Here is a 19,940-nt window from a genome sequence, read left to right on the forward strand (position 1 = left end):
TTCAATATTTTGTTTTTGTCATCCGCGACAATTCATTATTTTGGTTTTATTGCCACGACAATTCAATATTTTGGTTTTAACACCCGCGACAATTCATTATTGTGGTTTTATCGCCCGCGACAATTCATTATTTTGGTTTTATTGCCCGCGACAATTCATTATTTTGGTTTTATCGCCCGCGACAATTCATTATTTTTGTTTTTTCGCCCGTGACAATTCAATATTTTGGTTTTGTCACCCGCGACAATTCATAATTTTGGTTCTGTCCCCGTGGTTTTGTCGGAACATTAAGTTTTTTGGTCGAACAGTGTGTTAAGGTCGTTTTGGAAATTTACTCGGTCTGATATATTTTGGATTACTGTGTATGTCATTTGTCAGGACATTAAACAGAAGACGACTTAGGATACTACCTGCGTGACTCCACTAGTTAGACCGTCTCATTCCAAGATGAGGCGTTCCGTTGATTTCGGTTACAAGTTTCCGTTCAGAGATAACTGCCGAGCCATTTTAACGACCTATCATTGATACTGTTTCCTAATAGACTCTTAAGTAATGGCTGATGTTGAGCCTTATCAAATGCTTTGTTGAAATCCACCGTTGAACAGGATTCTAAGACTGTGCAGAAAACCCGTTATCGCTGCTTTGCAGCTATATTTATTATTATTATTTTTTTCCACACATTTTTTGTCAAAAGTACATAGGCTTTTTTACATTACCGCTTTTGCCGATACAATCCGTCTGATATCATTCAGCTCACTTCGATCTACCAATACTCCATGGGAATTTTGAAGAATCAACGTTACAAAAGGACGGTCGGGCCGTAAACATCGAAAATTGAGCCCCATTCAAAGAGCCGACATGTTTTTCTAAGTCGTCTTTCCGAAATCTACCGCACGTTTCTTGTCACATCGATTATCAATTCAAGCATAAATTAACAAATTTGTTACCGAAAGATTGCACATTCTGTCGCGGTTTTTAAAATCTAATTTTAACAGTAACCCATCTTCCTCATCAAATTACATTACTGATACACAGGAAATTTCACTTCGCAATTTGAAACCAGAATTTCATCAGATATCTTGATGCAACGTTACCTTACGCACGAGATTTCGGAACTAGATGAATCATTTAACACATCGCACACAAAAAATCGTTACATCATAGCCTTGAGTATCAGTATTCGCACTAGAATTGATGAATATGAACCTCTTCAATTGTACTGCCATTCTGTTTAGCACCTGCTGGTCCACCTCATTTACATATTCAAAGAATGCTATGGCATCATGATGGAGGGGGTTTCGTCTTTGAAAGCCCATAACTACCGAACAAAGCGTCGGATCTTGACAGGGAGGTAAGTCACCATAGAAGAAAAATCCGGAAAATTAAAAGTTATACATCAGCCCCAACTCGCGAGCGCCGAAGGCGCAAAGCAACCACTGGGGGGTTTGGGGGTCCTCCCCCCAGAAAATTTTTGAAATTAAAAGCGTTTTCCGAGCACTTAGAGCGATCTTGAGCCCATGAACGATGACCCTATATTTTGAAAGTAATGTCCATTTCCAATGCGACACATCCACATTTCACTAACAAACAGCATCTGAAGCAGTAGAGGTCGAACCCCTAAATAAGTGAACATTGTGCGCTGCGCACCGCGCTACCCGAATGACTGTATTGAGGATAGACGCTCGAGACACGACGCTATGTTTTCTCACTATACGTACTACTTCTAGTGGCTATAAATAGACCTACGAGCCATTATCTAGTTAGATAATTGCTCGTAGAATAGACGTAGCCTATTAATGATCGATCACACTATGAGGTCACGCAGATGCGCTATTCTCGCAATATAAATAATTGCAACATTTCAAACAAACAGTTTAGAATAAAGTCCGGAATTCCGTGTTAACTAGGGGTCCAGGGACACCATGCCCACTTGGGAAGTGGTTCCAAATGTTCAACAATCTAACAATTTCAATATTGAACGCCCCTGGCAACCATATACAAAAACCAATGACCTTGAAACTCACCACAATCATAGAACATGTCAGCAGCTACGATTTTGTAATTGATTGTGATAAAAAAATATGCCTCGTTACCAAATTGATATGGAAATACTAAGTTATTCTACTATTCAACGCCCTCTGGAGACCATATTCAAAACCCAATGACCTCAAAACTTGCCACAATCATAGAACATGTCATGAAATACAACTTTGCAATTGATCATGGTAACAAAATATGCCTAGGTACCAATATAATAAGGAAATACTCTACTAAGTTATTCTACTATTCAACGCCCCCTGGTGACCATATAAAAAAACTAATGTCCTTAAAACTCACAACAATCATAGACGATGTCATGAGCTACAACTTTCCAATTGATTGTGGTTACAAAATATGCATAGGTACGAATATAATAAAGAAATGCTAAGATATTGTATTATTCAACGCCCCCTGATGGCCATATACGAAATCCAATTACCTTGAAACTCACGACAATCATAGAACACGTTATGAGCTACAACTTTCTAATTGATTGTGGTAGCAACAGAGATGAGAACGCCAAGGTATGAAATCCGCGGGAATATTCTTTTACTTACGGACTTCCGCCCCTGCGAGCGCCGAAGGCGCGACGCAACCTCCGAGGGGTTGGGGGGACCTCCCCCAAGAAATTTTTGAAATTAGAAGCGTTTTCCGAGCACTTAGAGCGATCTTGAACCCATGAACGATTGCTGAACGACCACCATATTTTGAAAGGTAATGGCTATTTCCAATGTGGCAGATCCACATTCGATGAGATCTAAAGCAGTAGGCCAACAGGTTGAGCCCCTGATTTTAGATTTTTAAAATTTTCAGAAACCAAAGTCAACACAGAAAGGTGAGATCCTTGTGTGATCCATTTTTTCGGTCATTAAATGACAGATGTCTCTGACAGTCACAGAACGTACAGTAATGTGTTTGAACCCCAAACATCCCATCTATCATTCGGATTCCTATCATAAAAAATAACACAATCTAATGCAAATTCAATTGAGAAAAAGACTTTATTGTGAATAAAACATCTAGTACAAACGTTATTCATGAACTGTATAATATGAGACGGTATGGTCGACACAGAGCTCTGATGTCAAGAAACCAAATATTCAATTTAGATACCCAGTTTTGCGTAGCTTTTGGGTACGGATATTTGTTTCGTGAGTTGTGGCAGCTTTCTTTTTGCTAACTCTTTTCACGGCACGGACTGCATACTTATCCAATATTTCCTTCCTCACTTGGACAGTCGCAGCACGCTTGTTTTTATGTTTCCTAGATGCTCCCCGAATTTTTTGACATAGCCGTTTGTTGACAGGGCTGAAGCGAACATCCCTACGCCCAAAATATTGTAAGGCAGTTCGACCTTTGGCTTGGAGAGCATATTTTATGGACTGGTAGGCCGGATATGTTTTTATGTTTAGCCTGTTTGTCTTCTTGTTCAATAAGTGATTCATGATGGAAAACGATGCCTCTACCTGGGGACCATGAAAGATACTAAGGGACGCCCGAACCACAGCACACACGGCGGGATATTTTCCAGTCTTCATTACCAAGTGCCAACATCGGTCAATTTTACCATCGTAGATAGGGAGGTCATGGTCGACTGAGAGCCTCGTCAGCTGGCTGTAAAAATCCCCATCATCTTCACTAATAAACCGACCAAGATTGTGATCATCCTTTAAGGCTTTCAACCCTATTGAGGCGATGGAATGAGATAAAATCGAAGGATCTACACACGACACAGCTTTCAAGACGTTACTATTTATAGGTAGTTTCATCTGCATATATACTCCACATTGAACGTAGGCAGTTTTGACTTTATCAAAAAAATCTTTTCTCGTTTGGGCATCTACTTGTTTCAGAGCTTGAACATTGGCATTACCCACGAACATATCAGCTGGTTTGTACTGCAGGGTTACATCTGTGAGATCAAGTGCCAGGAGCTTTTTGGCTGATTTATTGACAATATTTTCTGGCTTGATGAACGAGGCAATAAACTCCCGAAAAACCTTCAATTGTTCTTCATGTAGTTTGTGTACGAGAGTCTCCTGTCCTTGGAACACGCAAACATAAGATTTCAATATAGGGAAAGCTGCCAAGTAAAAATTCATGATGCGAATGGTTCGACTCTCCTGGTACAGCACTCTTTCTAGTATCTCAACTTTCCTTTGCTTTCCAGCATCTGTCATTGACGTGCGTTTTTTTCTCAATCGATCATGTATTTCCTTGATTCTACCTTTAGCCTCCGGACTCAGGTTAGATAGGTCATCAATTACAGGCTTGTATGCCCCAACTATTTCAGTCGGCAAAAAAGCCGAGTAAAACACTTTCAAGGCAGGAAACATAGGTAGACATGTAAGGGATACATCATACACTGAGAGCCATCTGTGCGGAACATAATTCTGAGGGGCAACGTATTGAGTTTCTAGCAAGTCACATATCTCGGCTAAGTCCTGCTTTAAATCAGGTGACCATTTAAAATCATTGAACAATGTTGTATACAATTTTTCGACCCAATTTTCAAAAACATCTGAAAGTTTCTTCGCACAATTATGAATGTGGTGACATGAATCCCCATCAATGTCCAATAAATCTTTTGCTTTTTCGCGAATCTTAGCTTCTACCCCATTTCGCTTCCCTCTCATGACGTTACACGAATCAGCCAATATGGAAACTAGATTTTTAAGATGAACATCGTGGTCATTCAGCAATTTCACCAAGGCTTGATATATCGATTCTGCGTCAACTGTTGTCATTTCAATGCCTGCAAAATGCTGCACAACTGAACGCCCTTCTGTGACGTCAAAATAACTCACCAGAACTCCTAATAAAGAATTAAAATTCACATGATATAGGCATATACTCTCCACCTCTCGTCAAGCATAAGTGATCTAAACCATTTTTATTGTTTCTAAAAAAAACCCACCTAACACTTTTTTGTGTACTAAAGACGTGCATTCGTCAATATTCAGTGAAAATGGGCCATGTCGTAGATGGTTAGCTGTTTCATCAGTGAAGTATTGCCCCATCCCATGCGTTAGTTTGTATGATGCGGTGAACCTAGAAAGACTAACTTCTTTGACAGCAGATTTGTCAGCATTTTTGACCAGGTTCACGAGCTTAGGCGCGATGCACAGAGGCAAATTATTTTCAGCGATAAAGCCTAAAAGCAATGCCTGTAAGAAAAGAATGCACCAGTCATGGCAAAAGTAGGGCTATGTGGTCATTTACTGTTTAATGTAAACTACCGGGGTAAGGCTAAACAAAAATAATACCCTGTTTTTCTGCAGCGGTCGGGTCATTTTAGTAAAATATAATAAAATTTGTAATCAGTTCATTTTTATAGCTGTCTGTTATAGTAAAATTGATCACGATTTTAAAAAAGATGGGCGGCCGCCGGGTCTAACTTTTAAGCTCAGCAGAGCGGAGAAACAATGTATCAATTTTTTTGCCTAATACTGGATATATTAGATTTATAAAAAATAAATACGCATCATACCTTAGTAGAAGAGATACGATCGCACCAAAGGGGTTTTATTGTGCGGGTAGTGGTTGGGGTTTCACCACACGATGGTGCCTCGGGGGGTGGAAGTTCTAGATGCTCCGTAATAGTTATCTGATCTGTGAGGTGTGTATCCGTTTTTAGATGGTCACTAAGAGCACCCAGACCGCGACTCGCATACTTGACTCGGTGTCCGTTACAAACATTACATTCAATAATCCCCGCTATAGGAACTTTTTGGAAGCAGTTATATCTCATTCTATGGTCCTTGTATGTCAGCTCTTTCTCTAACCATTCGGGCTTAAATTTTTCCCTCACGCCTGCAGCAGCATCTTGCTCACGCCAGTCCATCGTCTATGGTCAACGAAACGCTATGAACTTTGAAAGAAAGAACAACTTTGAAAAAGATATTTTTATTTAACTATTTATTTAACTTTATTCTAGTCAACTTACCTTTTTAAGATCTTTCCAGTTAGGCGCTAGGACTTAGGACTGAATATTTTTATCTATCGACGTATTAAAAGCCTACGCTACACACCGCCTCGCACTGTTGCCACGTGCCATGTCAGCAACCGATTGATTAAATACATACGTACGTCGTAATAGACTGTGCAAACAGAATCAGTGAGTGTAGAAGGTCGATAAGAAAGCATTTATGCAACGATGTGTAAACAGGCACTGAACGCTTTTACGGTTCGCCCGATCACCAATCGCGCCAGAGAAACCCAACTGCAAATCGCGCCACACTTGTGAAGTGACACACCATGAACCCCCCCCCCCCCTTATACTTTTACATCAATTTTGGACTATTTGGAAAAATGATATTTTTCAATACCGAAATCCGTGGCAAACTCGTTCTCATCTCTAGCAAAATACGCTTAGGTATCAATATAATGTGGAAAAACTTTTTCCCACTTACGAATGAGTACTGGTGACACCAAGATGGCCGCCAATTGCGTCATAATTGGCTGATGAAAAATACTGCCAGTCAGCCATCTTGATTCTGACAGGGCCAGTTTTTGGGCTGAAGATGTGTCTAGGGTAGATACACGTGTAACCCAAATATCAAGACGTTACCTTGAAGCGTCTTCAAAACTTCCTAAAATAACTGGATTCCGTCTACGGACGGACGGACGGACGGACGGACGGACGAACGGACGACGGGCGAAAAGTGAACGCAATGGCCCGCTGGGACTTAAGTCCCAAGTGGGCTAAAAACTCCCATATCAGTTTGATTCATGAAGTACCGGTACACAGTAATATTTTTTTTCTATTTTTTACATTGATAACAAAAAGGCAAAATAATACTCACATTTCCATGAAATATCCAATAAACAGCTCCCATGTTGACAAAACACAAATAATTCCACACCGACAATGTCGAATTTGAACACTACCGGTACTTATATATAAGTAAAAGTTAGCACTAGCAGGCTGCACTGGATATTCCAACGAATTGGTCATGATAAAATCACATCAGATATAAATCCGTTAACATAAAACATATATACAGTATTCAATTTAAGAATGTACCTGAACTAGAACTACGACTATCTAAAAACTATTAAACTACGAATGCAAAGTTATTTTCAGTCTATTTGGAAGACTGACGACGACGGCTTTCACTAGCCCTGGACATAATCCTACATTTGGTTTCTTGAGCTATTTGGTGAACCGTTTTTCTTTTCAAGTTCACACGACTTGGTCGATTGGATGCAGTTTTGGCAACTTTTCTTGGTCGCAGTAGCTCACTTTCCCGAGCTAAATCAACACCAAGTTGTCGTTTTTCGGTGTTTTTCTTCTCCCGAATTTGCGAGTTGTTTTTAATAAATCTCGAGTAGGCAGTATGCATATGATATGCTATATTACGGTCTACCGGTGAATATACTATGTCCGGTCTATGGTAAACTTCAAGCGCGCTTTTACCTTTAGCCTTCAAGTCGTACTTTACGTTTTGAATAGCTGCGAATGTTGATGCATGCATCCTGTTCGATTTTTTATCCATTATATCATTCATTATAGAAAACGAACGCTCGACTCTTGGCCCAGTGAATATGGACATATACGCTTTAACCACTTTTGCAATGTTTGGGTACTTATTGGTCTTAAATACTTCGGTCCACCACAGGTCAAGCCTAATTTCTCAGCATCAAACTTCGGTAAATGAGTGTCAAGTTGTATGCGATTTATCTCCAATAAATAATTGTTCATAGATTCGTGGTCGTTTGGTGAAATGACAGTGGGAAAGTAGGTAACCAAGTCTTTCAGTGCAGACGCGGTTTCACTGTTACCGAGCACATCGGGCCCTATGGCCGATAAACAACGCAGAAGGTGATTTTCAAGGGGCATTTTCTTCAGTAGATATCCACCAGATTTAATATATGCCTTGGATACAGTTTCCAAGAAATGTGTGCGCCTTTTTTTGTCCCACGAGTCTAATAGGTAGCTGGCTTCGGCCCCGACAAACATATCGTCAAGTTTACGATGTTTCGTACTGTCTGTAGCGTCGAACTCGGATAACTTCTCTGGAGTGAGATTTTTAACAAACTCGTGCTTAACATATCCACATGTAAAATCTCTAGACAGCGCATATATCTCGTCATGAATCTGATGTATTTTGGGTTCATCAGCTTCAAAAATCATCACGAATGATTTGAACAAAGGTAAAATGCGCGCGTACGTATACATGTGTATAAGAGTCTCCTGTCTCTTATAGAACATTTTTTCATAAATCCGTCGTTTTCTTTCTTTACCGTCCCCAATAAGGGATTTATTTTTCATTTTTTTTAACGACACTGTAAACTCGTTTCCTAGAAGCCTCCGAGCACGATTTCAGGATGTCAATAACATAGTTATCATAGAGGTTTCTGTCCTCATCGCTCATAAATGAAAAGTAAATGCAAGTTAGCGCGTCAAAGAGCTCCAGATTTTTTACGGTTACGTCGTACATAGACAACCAGTGATGCGAGATTCTTTCAGCTGGAACTACAAACGGTATGTTCAGTATTAGACAAATTTGTTCTAATGCCTCACGCATATCCAGGGAATACTTAAAGTCGGTATATATATCGTCATCAAGCTTTTCAAGGTACGAGTCAAATGCAGAACAAAAGTTCTTAACCATATTGTGTACATGATGACATATGTCCCCGTCAATGTCCAGCAGATGATTGACTTTTCGTCGTAATTTGGCTTCATAGCCATTTAGACGTCCTCGCATGTAATTTGTCGAATCAGAGAGCGACGAAATCAGATTATCGAGAGAAATATTTGCCGATTCAAATAATCCAATAACGGTATCGAACACGGTCTGCGTATTCACAGTTACCATCCTGACAGAATCAAAATGCTTAACGACACACTTTCCTTCGATTTCTGAGTAAAAGTTGACGAGTACCGTGATGATTCGCTCTTTATTTTGTGCCGTACATTCATCTAAATTGATTGAAAAAAAACTGCGCTGCATCTCTGCAACTAGACGCTTGTGAACCGCTGGGCTTAGTCCATGAGTCAGTTTATACTTGGCCGTAACCTTACTCATGGAAAGTTGACTGAGAACTTTCTCATCTCTCGACATAGCCTGTGTAAATTGTATCAAATGTGGCGCAAATGCAAACGGCAGCCTGTGTTCCGCCAGAAAACTAACGGTTAATGCTTGCGCATTAGACAAACGATCGAGGACCGACACAATCGGTTGATTTTGAGTCGCCGTAGAATTTGAGCTAGACGCCCCGGGTGATTCATCACTTTCCAGTGCTGGGGGCACTACCCCTTGATAAGCTAAAAGAAGTTGTTCGTTTGATCGAATGGCCTCAATGGCCCGTTTATGGTCTCCACGCTTAGCATGTTTTTTCAAATCACTTTTCCCCGAGTTTCCATATTTCAAAGTCATGTTACACAAAGAACAAAATGCAAGTCCAGGAGCATCTATTTTCTTTAAATAGATCGACATAACATCGCCAATACAATCCTTCTCTCCCAACCATGCCCATTGCCATGGATTTTTAACATCACGATCTATAGTTTTTATATCGTCACTCGCACGACTTACTATTTTGGAATTCATTTTGACCTATCCACACTCAATTACTGCAGAGAATTAAGAGACTCAAAAAACTTAGAACAATAACGATCTCTGCTGTCTAGACGTAGCCTACACGTACAAATGAGGTCACGTCACTCAGGTGCACGGCTATCGCCGAAAGATCGATAATTGTAACAGAAGGAAATTATACACTTGTTAAACGTCAGTAATAGAATCTAACTGTAAAACGAAATAAATGTTGTCCGGTCTGCGGCGCTTTTACGGCCACCGGTACCAACAAACTTTCAAATAAACCCTACCCCCCCCCCCTCACATTTTCTCATTGTTTTTAGGCTTTTCAGAAAAATGACCTTGGACTTGAAAAATCCGGAATTCCGGATAAATCCGGAAAACTTTCCTCCCTGTCTTGACAAGATAAAGTTCCTCCTACGCAAATAGCATTGAATTTTCACATGTGTAATTTTGGACAATTAAAGATGCTGCCAAATAAATCAACTTTGCGCACCATGAACCAGAAAGAAACTTTCCATGATGGGTTTCGGTATTGACTTAGAACTTGAAAAGTGAATGGAAATAACTGTGTTGATACGGTGCATGTTTAATCTATACTATCAACATAAAACGTCAGTTAGTATACTTAAAATGGCCACTGGATAGTCTGCTCTCGGCACAATTGCCAAGAACCCATGCCATAGGCCAATGACCATGCATTCCATGGGGTACAAGCTTCATATCAATGATTCAACACGAGTGTTTTGAAGCTGTTCACAGACTGAACTTTAAGGCCAACTGCTAGCTGTACCCTAACACCCTATAGCTAGTCTTACGATTGACCAAGTGGAACAGGAAAACAATATTCACCAGCGGAGGAATGACAGTAACGCTAGATTAATTATAGGCATTTTGGACAAGACAATTTTGATCCAAGGAGACACTGACATAAAACAACTAAAACTTGAACATAAACTACTCGGGTCAAACAAAATCAGAAGCTGCTACATATGTTTTTCAAATTTCAGGGCAGTACATATTAAACCAGGACGGCCGGTTACTGTTGAAATCTAAGTTCATCAACTGAATAAGACTTTCAATAGTTTCATTCATGATAGGATATCTTTTAATAGTAAAGCAATTTAGGCCCAAGCTTAAAACATTTTAAAATGCAACAACAATGTCTTCACATGACCATTCGACAATTAAAATGTGGGTCTGTTGAAACCTGTCTGTGTGCACCCGTTGGAAGCGTTATCTATTACTACACGTAAGTGATGCATAAATGGTTAACGCTTTATGTGTTATTACTGACAATGCAATCAACTCGCGCCATGTACTAAGTATTAAAAATATCAAAATCATCAGTGTTGCAAACTAAATACAAAATCGCCAGGCTCAAACGATTGCTAACGTAAGGGCATAAAAATGACGGGTTCAATTATTGACACTTAATGCCATCTTCAATTACTTAAGATTAGTTTTCAGTGTTGATCAAAACACCGATCTCGGGCGTATACTGCGTGTGGTGTTATCACTGCGGAAAATAGTAGATGCGCTATTTTTTTTTAAATAACCTCTATTCATCAAAATACCTCGTTTGTTTTGTGGAATATGTAATTAAACTTCGACTTTGTCATCAATATTTCTTGCGACTGTGATTGAATCTGCCGTATTCAGTAAATTCGAGTGATATCATCGGGGCGGAAATCTCAGCTAGCTAATTAATTTATGCTGGTTTTAGCAGAGGTGAGAATGCCAACCTATAAAATCCGCGTTTTTTTTTGTTGAGTTGCACACCTGAACCAGCTGACGGCGTAACCGTCAGCACTCGCGAGCGCCAAAGGCGCGAAGCGATTTGGGGGTCCTCCCCCAAGAAAATTTTGTATGCCAAAAATTTTAGAATAACGTGTCTCCGCCTGTTATAACACTATAAGCATCACTTAAATCATATTTCCAGAAACACCGGATTTTCTTGATCACTATGTTCACAGATTCGATAAATATCAGTGTTCTCCATAGTAAAAAAATTCGTAGGGGCGGTACATACTCAGAAAACGAGCGCCGAAGCCACAAGCACTTATTGGGAATGGGGGGTCAGGGGGCTCTCCCCAGCAAAAATTTTTCTATATGTAGGTCCTCAGATGCGTTTTCCCAGCATTTGGGATCATAATCAACTAGTTTAAGTTCGGTTATTTTAATTTATAGCCTTTGGCTAGAAAGCGATCGTCGGCAGTTTGCTTGAAGCACTTTTCTGATGGAGATTGGTAGTCCTACGTGCATAAAATGTGGTAGACTGGGAAAATCCAATTAAAAAATCTGTACATAGTGGGTTTTTATCTTATTATCCATTCACCAAGTTGGCTGGCGTATTTATATTGTTAAACAACAGTAACAAAATCTTGCCTCACGAATGTCCTGAAAAACATTTACCTTATATTTTTCAATGCTTTCGAGATAGCAGAGGTAAGTTTTTCCAAGGTGATGAGCATCATTTTTGCCTTTGCATAGAATCATACTTGTAAAGCTGTGATAGCTAAATATCTGGTGTAAAAACTGATAAGCTGTAATATCATGAACACCAACCTAAAAGAAGAAAAAATGGATTCAGAAACAACCAGCGAGTGATGAGTCATGTATCAGGTACCAGTATGCAGAAGATTTATGAGAAGTTTGTTAGGTACCACCTAAGGACAGATAAGAAACCCGAACAAGAAAGGGCACTATGGCCAGCGTGTAGTATTCGAAATAGCAGAATAACCACTCAAAACACAGATCTATTATCAATAACCCCAGGAACTGTATCCCAAGCCCATCAGCCCATCAAACGGCTTAGCTTTTGTCTGTGCCCTTAAAAACCCTATCTAGCCAAGACAATCAGATTACTAAGGAAAGTATTAATTTTTGAATGGATATCAAAAGGGCGATTCTCCTGAAAATGTCCTAGAGATGTCAAAAATGAATACGACCAAAGACTCTCTTTCAAACCCACTGCTAATTGTATATAAGTGAGAAGCGCTGTAGGTCATTATACCGTAAAAACCGGCGTATAAGTCTACGCGGCGTATAAGTCAAGGTCGATTTTTAGACCTACATTTCATGATTTTAAGATATATCCGGCTCCCGAGTCCCTTCTCTTAGCAGAATAATTACTTGTATCATTATATTGAATAGTTTGTTTTGATAACAATGTGCGCCTTCATGCACGCAGCTGCGCGTCAGCCTGATTGCTGCTGTGTGTTAATCAATAGACTGTTACACACACACTCAGGTATAATACACTACCAGTGAGACAGTATTGTGAGTCACACGCTATATATAGCCTAATGTATTAAGCGCTGCTATGAGCGCGCATATATGAATACATCGTTTTAAATGAATCTATGTCAAAATGAAAGAAGTTTTTTTCATTAAATAACTTTATCATGAATAATTATTCAAACTGTTATAGCAGTGAGAAGATGAACACTATTTTTTTGTCTGGTAGAATCAATATTTCTTGTGACCTGAAAATACTTAGTAGAAAACTGTACTCGGCGTATAAGTCGAGGTCAATAATTGAGTGGTAAAATCAAGGGTTAAAAACTCGACTTATACGCCGGTTTTTACGGTATGTATACTTAAGTTTCTTCTGGTTAAGAAATCGCGGAAAGTACAATTTTGATGGCATTTGCACTTTAACCCTTTCAGTGCGTCTACACCGCAGTGCAATGTTTAAATCAGTGATAGATTTTGCAAGTACACCGCACTGCGGGGTACTGATGTAATTAGTAACTAGTGATTATCTCTCTTGAAAAATGGCAGCACCTCTCAAACATAGTGAAATACTGGTAACTAACGATACACCGCATCGGGGTGTAGACGCACTATAGTGGTATTCCCGTTATTCAACACACTAGGGTGGAATTTTAAAAAATTTTCAAATAATCTCCAGCACTATAGGGTATTAATCAGTCAGCACTGAAAGGGTTCAGTAGGTTTTGATGATCGTAGTAACTCAAAGCATTTGACTAAAGTGTATCTATATTTGATTTGCATTAATCTTTTTGGGATATTTCGCTTAATTTTCGGTGTGCATACCTCAAATAGGTCTTATTCGAATCAGTAGTGTTTAACAGTCCAAATAAACCTGTTGCTTTTATATCGCTTTTATATCCATTTTGTACAGAGTTGGAGGATTGATGAATATTCTCGAAAATTGAGCTTTTAATCGGCGAGAACCACCGCCTTTTTGTTCGTGTTTGTGAATTTTTTTAATGTTAATGAGCAGTACCTTATAACATGTGATCTGGGAAAGTTAATTTTTTATGGGGAGAATATATTGCACGTACGTGTTACACTACCTGGGCACGGCCGCAATGGTTATGCTATCATAGGCCTAAATCATTTCCAAACCGCATTGTTTTGACAGCTTTGACATAGTCTAGTACCTAGCCGTTGTTCCACAAACAACATCTATGGTGAAGTGCTCATATAAGTTTAATTTTCGCCCCTCACTTTGTGGGACGAGGCTTTGAGCGTCTATTTTACCCCTTAAAACACCATCAACTTACCTCAAACTGACTGTTCTGTATTCAGATGGAAGTTAACTATTGTTTTTGCATAAATTTGCAATCCTAAGTAGCTTTTGACGATCGTAGTAACTCAAAACTTTTGCCTAGTCGCCTCAAAAAATAATTGAAGTGAAGCAACATAACAAATATGACGGCTTTTCGGGTTGCATGATGGGAGTGTAAATTACGGATTTGGACTTGAACTTGGACTGACACTTAATGCCAATGCAGATATTATTCTTGTTTCAAATTTTTAAGGTAAAATTGACCAAAATTTATGCGTTTTATATAATGAAGTGGATTTTAGTAGTGTTCCGTTCCGTTTCGCTAATTACAGTTACCCCCTAGGGAAACTGTATTTCCGAGAACGGAACGAAGATAAAGGTCCAATGGCCCTGTGGCTCACCATTAAGTCATTTAGTGTATATATTGTCAAAAATATTATACTAAATATAAATTAATTCGGATTGAAGATGTATGAGGCTGACAATATATGCGCCTGCGTTAGTGTTAGAGTTTTATCATTGCCGAGTCACTGTGCTATATATAGACTTGCTCAGGTGATTACTAACACCCACAGCCATATACTGTAACCTATATTCGCACACACGCGTGTATACAAATGTACTAGCGACGCAGTATTAGATTGTCCGTAATTTCACAAGTGAGAATACCTCCATCCATAAAATGTCAAAAAATGCAAACATAAACGGACTTCTTTTTCTAGAAATGAAAAAATTAGCGGCTATGATTTTTTTCTTAAATAAATACCGACTTGGAAGACCCACTACTTGCTAGTTCAAAATTGCAACTGGATTGAATAGCCCACTCGCTTATATTCGTGTCAACGAACAAATTATAAGCAAACGTACGATACCTAATCGAATAAAATGTTCGCCATTTTGTCTTGGGTTTCACATTAGGCTTTCCCAATGGGCTTTCCCAATTACATCAGAGACGCTGAAATTCCTGGAATTTCCCATATATCCCACAAACAGCCAATCACATTCATTGTACCTCAGGTTACAAGGTCAACTCAAATAAATAGAAGCGAGGAAATTTAGGGGGTTTATAAAGTGAGGCCCTGTAGGTCGAAAAGTAAATTGAGATCAGTCGAACTAAAAACGGCGACACTTCCAGGAAGGATTGAACTTTTATATATTTCAATTGCAAGCATGCAAATTGTCATATATAAAAACGTGCCATTACTAAGTGCTAAAAAGCAGGGTTTTTGCGTGTTTTTCAAGAATTCGTCCCCTAAAAATAACTCGATCACTATGAAATTTTTGTGGGCTTGAGAACTCATTAAGCCAAACCATGAAACCAAAAATCAACACAATCGGTTCAACAGCCAATGTTTGTGCCTTGTTGACACAGCGGTACTCTATTCATTTTCAATGAAAACTGCTTTATCAGACCATTTGCATAGGCAAACCTACGGTTCGCCAAAAATTATATCATGTTCCAAAGTATTAACTAAGTACATGTAGAACTGCTAATAAATATGAATAGATTATCATATATATACAATACGTGATGAAAGTGGTTTTAAGTGGTGTTTCGTTCCGTTCCGCAAATTACAGTTACCCCCTAGTGAAACTGTATTTCCCGGAACGGAACGGAACGAAGAAAATTAAATTATGTTCTTGTATCAAGTTTTAATAATTATCAATAGTATTAATAAATCGTCATCATTTGTGTGTATGACAGCAAATAAAGACATTTCTGATCCGATTACATTTTTACTTAACATGTATTTCATAGACGTTGTCGACATGTCCGGTTTTTTCCGTCAATTAACGTTCTATCTGCTTGGTGCTTACGACTTTATTTCATCAATATTAGAGAAATTATGATAATTTACTTGTAAAAACTGAATTTCTTTCGTCACTTTCCATACATTAAACGGTACGTAGGTAAGCCGTAAGGCAAGAAGGGTTAGGTTGATCACGTTGCGGATGTGGAAATTGGAAATATCCAAACTTGCATATTCTCTTTATTCGTATCAAAATGGCTGGTCCTCAAAAATGCGAATTAAGTAGAGTTAGTGTAGAGTAGAGAGTTAGAAGTAGAGACTGTAATAACAAGAAAATTAACTTTAATAAATTATTTGACGCCTGCGAAAAAATGTAAAATTTCTGGGATAAGCTAATGTGGAATTGCAAATTTGAAATCGAAGTTTTAAGAAATTTGGGGAATTATGAGATTTGGCAATTGGGTAGATGATACAGTCTTCGACTAGTCTAATTAAAAAAAATTGTCAACTTGTGACCGACTTCGATTCACTTTTGCTCTCTGCAAGCTGGTCTGCAACTTCATTGAGAAAGAGCTCTTCTGATGTCTGCTTCATCATGACTTCGAGCATATCGTGTAGCCAGCCGGCCCGGTCCCGGGGCCCGGTTTGGCTGTCACTCGATATCCTAGACTTGAGTCTGGGTTGAAGTAGACATCGTCATTTAAATGACTTATTCATGTTATTCTGTATGAATTACCCATGTGTCTTGTATTTTGTATTTTCTTATTCTAAAATTTGTAACTTTATTGAATTTGGGAATTTCATCCCGGAATTTCAATGTAATAAGGATCAATAAAGTATTGAATTGAATTGTCACCTTATACACATGCCATCAGTGGACGCGGAGCCGTATATGACAGCTATGCTATTATAGATTGCTAATCTCACGAAACCTGCATACCCCTAATATCGAACATATTTTCTAAAACATTTGAATATTGAAATTATTTGTTTACACGTTTTTATATAGACCGCTTGTAGCCGCCGATGAAATTCACACCGGCCCTACTCAGATCGTAGATAGCTTCGTCATTCCACTAGCATCCCCATGTCAGGGTCTGACTTTTATATCAGACTTCCAAATCGTGTATACATCCGCCATACCCGAATAATCCGATTTACTTATCATTTCTATTTATGCCTGCCGCTCCTGATATAATCATACATCCTTTACTATTACAATACCTCTTATCATGATATTCAATGCAATATAACATTTCGACGTTCAAATAGAGGTCATCATATAATCACAGGGAGCCATTCTACATCTTTATCAATAATATTTTGCCAAATAGCTTGTATGTGTACACATAAACCTGTGACGTTTTGCACATCGATTTACGGTTGTCGTTAGTAAAATGACGCTGAATGGTTAACATTGTTTAGGTTTCATAATGGTAACGTTTTATAAGGCGTCAAAAAATTTCTGGTTCCGTTTTGTTCCGCAAATTACAGTTACCACCAGTGAAACTGTATTTCCCGGAACGGAACAAAGAAAATAAAATTATGTTAATAAGTATTTACTTAGTAGTACTATGTATGATGACTAAAATAAATCATCATATGTAAAAATGAAAGTGGTTTTAATAAGTAGGGTTACGGACTTTGGAATTGGCCTTGCTGTAGCTTTTCACATTCTGCTGTCTGTACCAAAATTCTCAAACATTCACCTTTTGATGAGTGAAAACGGTAAGATGTAATATCCAATATCAATATCCCACATATTGTCTCTAAAGCTATAATGTATATACATGCAACAGATTCTCAAAATGCTATAATGTATATACATGCAAGATTCTCGAACAATAATGCCGTGACAAGGTCCTGACAACACATGGAGAATGAAGCCTGGACGATCATGACAATAAATATAAATGGTCCGTTTATCTAAGGGATGCTGTGGAAAGAAAGCAGTAGGCTGAATTTATCGAAAATTTAGATGCACAACGGCCTGCAATTTGTCGAATCAAGCTATCATCGATTTGCTTTTTGAAAATTACAGAGATTTTGTTAATAACCTGAACAGCACTAATAGTAATGTAAGAATCACAAAAACGACTGATTCAATAGCAGAAAATGAGCTCTTTTAAATCTGAGTGAAAAATTGACTTCCACACAAAATTGCTAAAGTTTGCACTTATCCTCACCCCTGTCCATATCGGACAAAAAACAATTAGCTTTGCTCTGGCTTAACAAAAGTAACCTGAATGAAAAAGGTCTGTAGAGAACATGGAATGATAGCCAAAATTGATATCCATTAGTTTTGTTAATGATCACCTCTCCCCTTGAAGAAGCATATAGACATCCACCCCCTGTCCGTAAAATTCCGAAGTTCCCAAACTGGCTGCCTTTTATGAAAAGCCCAATCGCAACATCCGAAAACTGCACACCAATTACTTCTAATCCAATAGACTTTCTTTAAGGACTCCTATACCATGTCAGATGTGGCTTGATTTCAGATATACATGTACAGAGACCTTGATTATCACAATCCCCTATATTGAAGCTTTGATTTCAATAAATCAAGCTGCTGTACGTCAAGCGAAATACCTATCTTCAGTAGGGCATTCCAAAAGTACGGGTGTCTCATCAGAAGGCAGTGCTTTGAAATGCAATAATAACGGGTGGCCATTTTGTTATAAGTTGGTACCATTGCTGTCGTACCATCATCATGTTTTTCAGGTCTGTAATAACGCTCTTGATGTGAAATGACAATGTTTGTTGGTGAGATAGCTTTTAGTGGAACCGAACATTTGCAACTTTCGCAGACAGGATTTTTTTTCTTGATTTCCTTGTTCAACACTAAATGAAATGGTTCCTCATTATGCTAAATTTCCCTAAATAAAAATGGGCGTTGCACATTAAGGTCAACTTCTCTTGGTGCCTCAGTCACCATTATGGGTTGTGCAGAAACATTATTCTTTCATCATCTTCGTTTAGATCCCTTTTCTCCAACATCATTTGATTTTGGTTCACTTGCATTTTCTGGGGGTAACTGTAATTTGCGGAACGGAACGGAACGGAACACCTCTTAAAACCACTTTCATCACGTATTGTATATATATGATAATCTATCATATTTATTAGCAGTTCTACATGTACTAAGTAAATACTTTTGAACAAGATATAATTTTCGTTCTGTTCCATTCCGGAAATACAGTTTCACTAGGGGTAACTGTAATTTGCGGAACGGAACGGAACACTACTTAAATCCACTTCATTATCACCTGATTTATTCATTTTGTCAAACATAATACTACTAAAAGAATACTTATCAACATGACTTCATTGCCCTAAGAACGGAACCATAGTACTGTTAAACGGACTTTATTATGATTAAACTAGGGGTCCAGGGACAACATGCCCACTTGGGAAGTGGTTCCAAATGCTCAACAATCTAACAATTTCAATATTGAACGCCCCCTGGTGACCATATACAAAAACCAATGACCTTGAAACTCACCACAATCATAGAACATGTCAGCAGCTTCGATTTTGTAATTGATTGTGATAACAAAATATGCCTCGTTACCAATTTAATATGGAAATACTAAGTTATTCTACTATTTAATGCCCCCTGGTGACAATATTCAAAACCCAATGACCTCGAAACTTACCACATTCATAGAACATGACATGAACTACAACTTTGCAATTGATCATGGAAACAAAATATGACTATGTACCAATATAATAAGGAAATATTAAGTTATTATACTATACAACGCCCCCTGGTGACCATAGAGAATAACCAATGTCCTTCAAACTTGCAACAATCATAGATGATGTCATGAGCTACAACTTTCCAATTGATTGTGGTTACAAAATATGCATAGGTACGAATATAATATAGAAATGCTAAGATATTGCATTATTCAAAGCCCCCTGGTGGCCATATTCAAAATCCAATGACCTTGAAACTCACCACAATCATAGAACACGTAATGAGCTACAACTTTCTAAATGATTGTGGTGACAAAATACGCTTAGGTATCAATATAATGTGGAAAAACTTTTTCCCAC

General features: G+C 38.4%; 1 protein-coding gene across 1 annotated transcript in view; it reads right to left on the minus strand.

The window, feature by feature from the left end:
* The window catches only part of LOC141907569 (uncharacterized), a 62,402-nt gene that overhangs the window by 18,158 nt on the left and 24,304 nt on the right, over positions 1–19,940 (minus strand). Inside the window, exon 2 of the mRNA XM_074797249.1 lies at positions 12,003–12,155. Within this exon, the coding sequence (XP_074653350.1) occupies positions 12,003–12,155 (153 nt within the window). The remainder of the gene's footprint in view (positions 1–12,002; positions 12,156–19,940) is intronic.

This window comes from Tubulanus polymorphus, chromosome 6 (assembly GCF_964204645.1).
Source record: "Tubulanus polymorphus chromosome 6, tnTubPoly1.2, whole genome shotgun sequence".
Taxonomy (NCBI): Eukaryota; Metazoa; Nemertea; class Palaeonemertea; order Tubulaniformes; family Tubulanidae; genus Tubulanus; species Tubulanus polymorphus.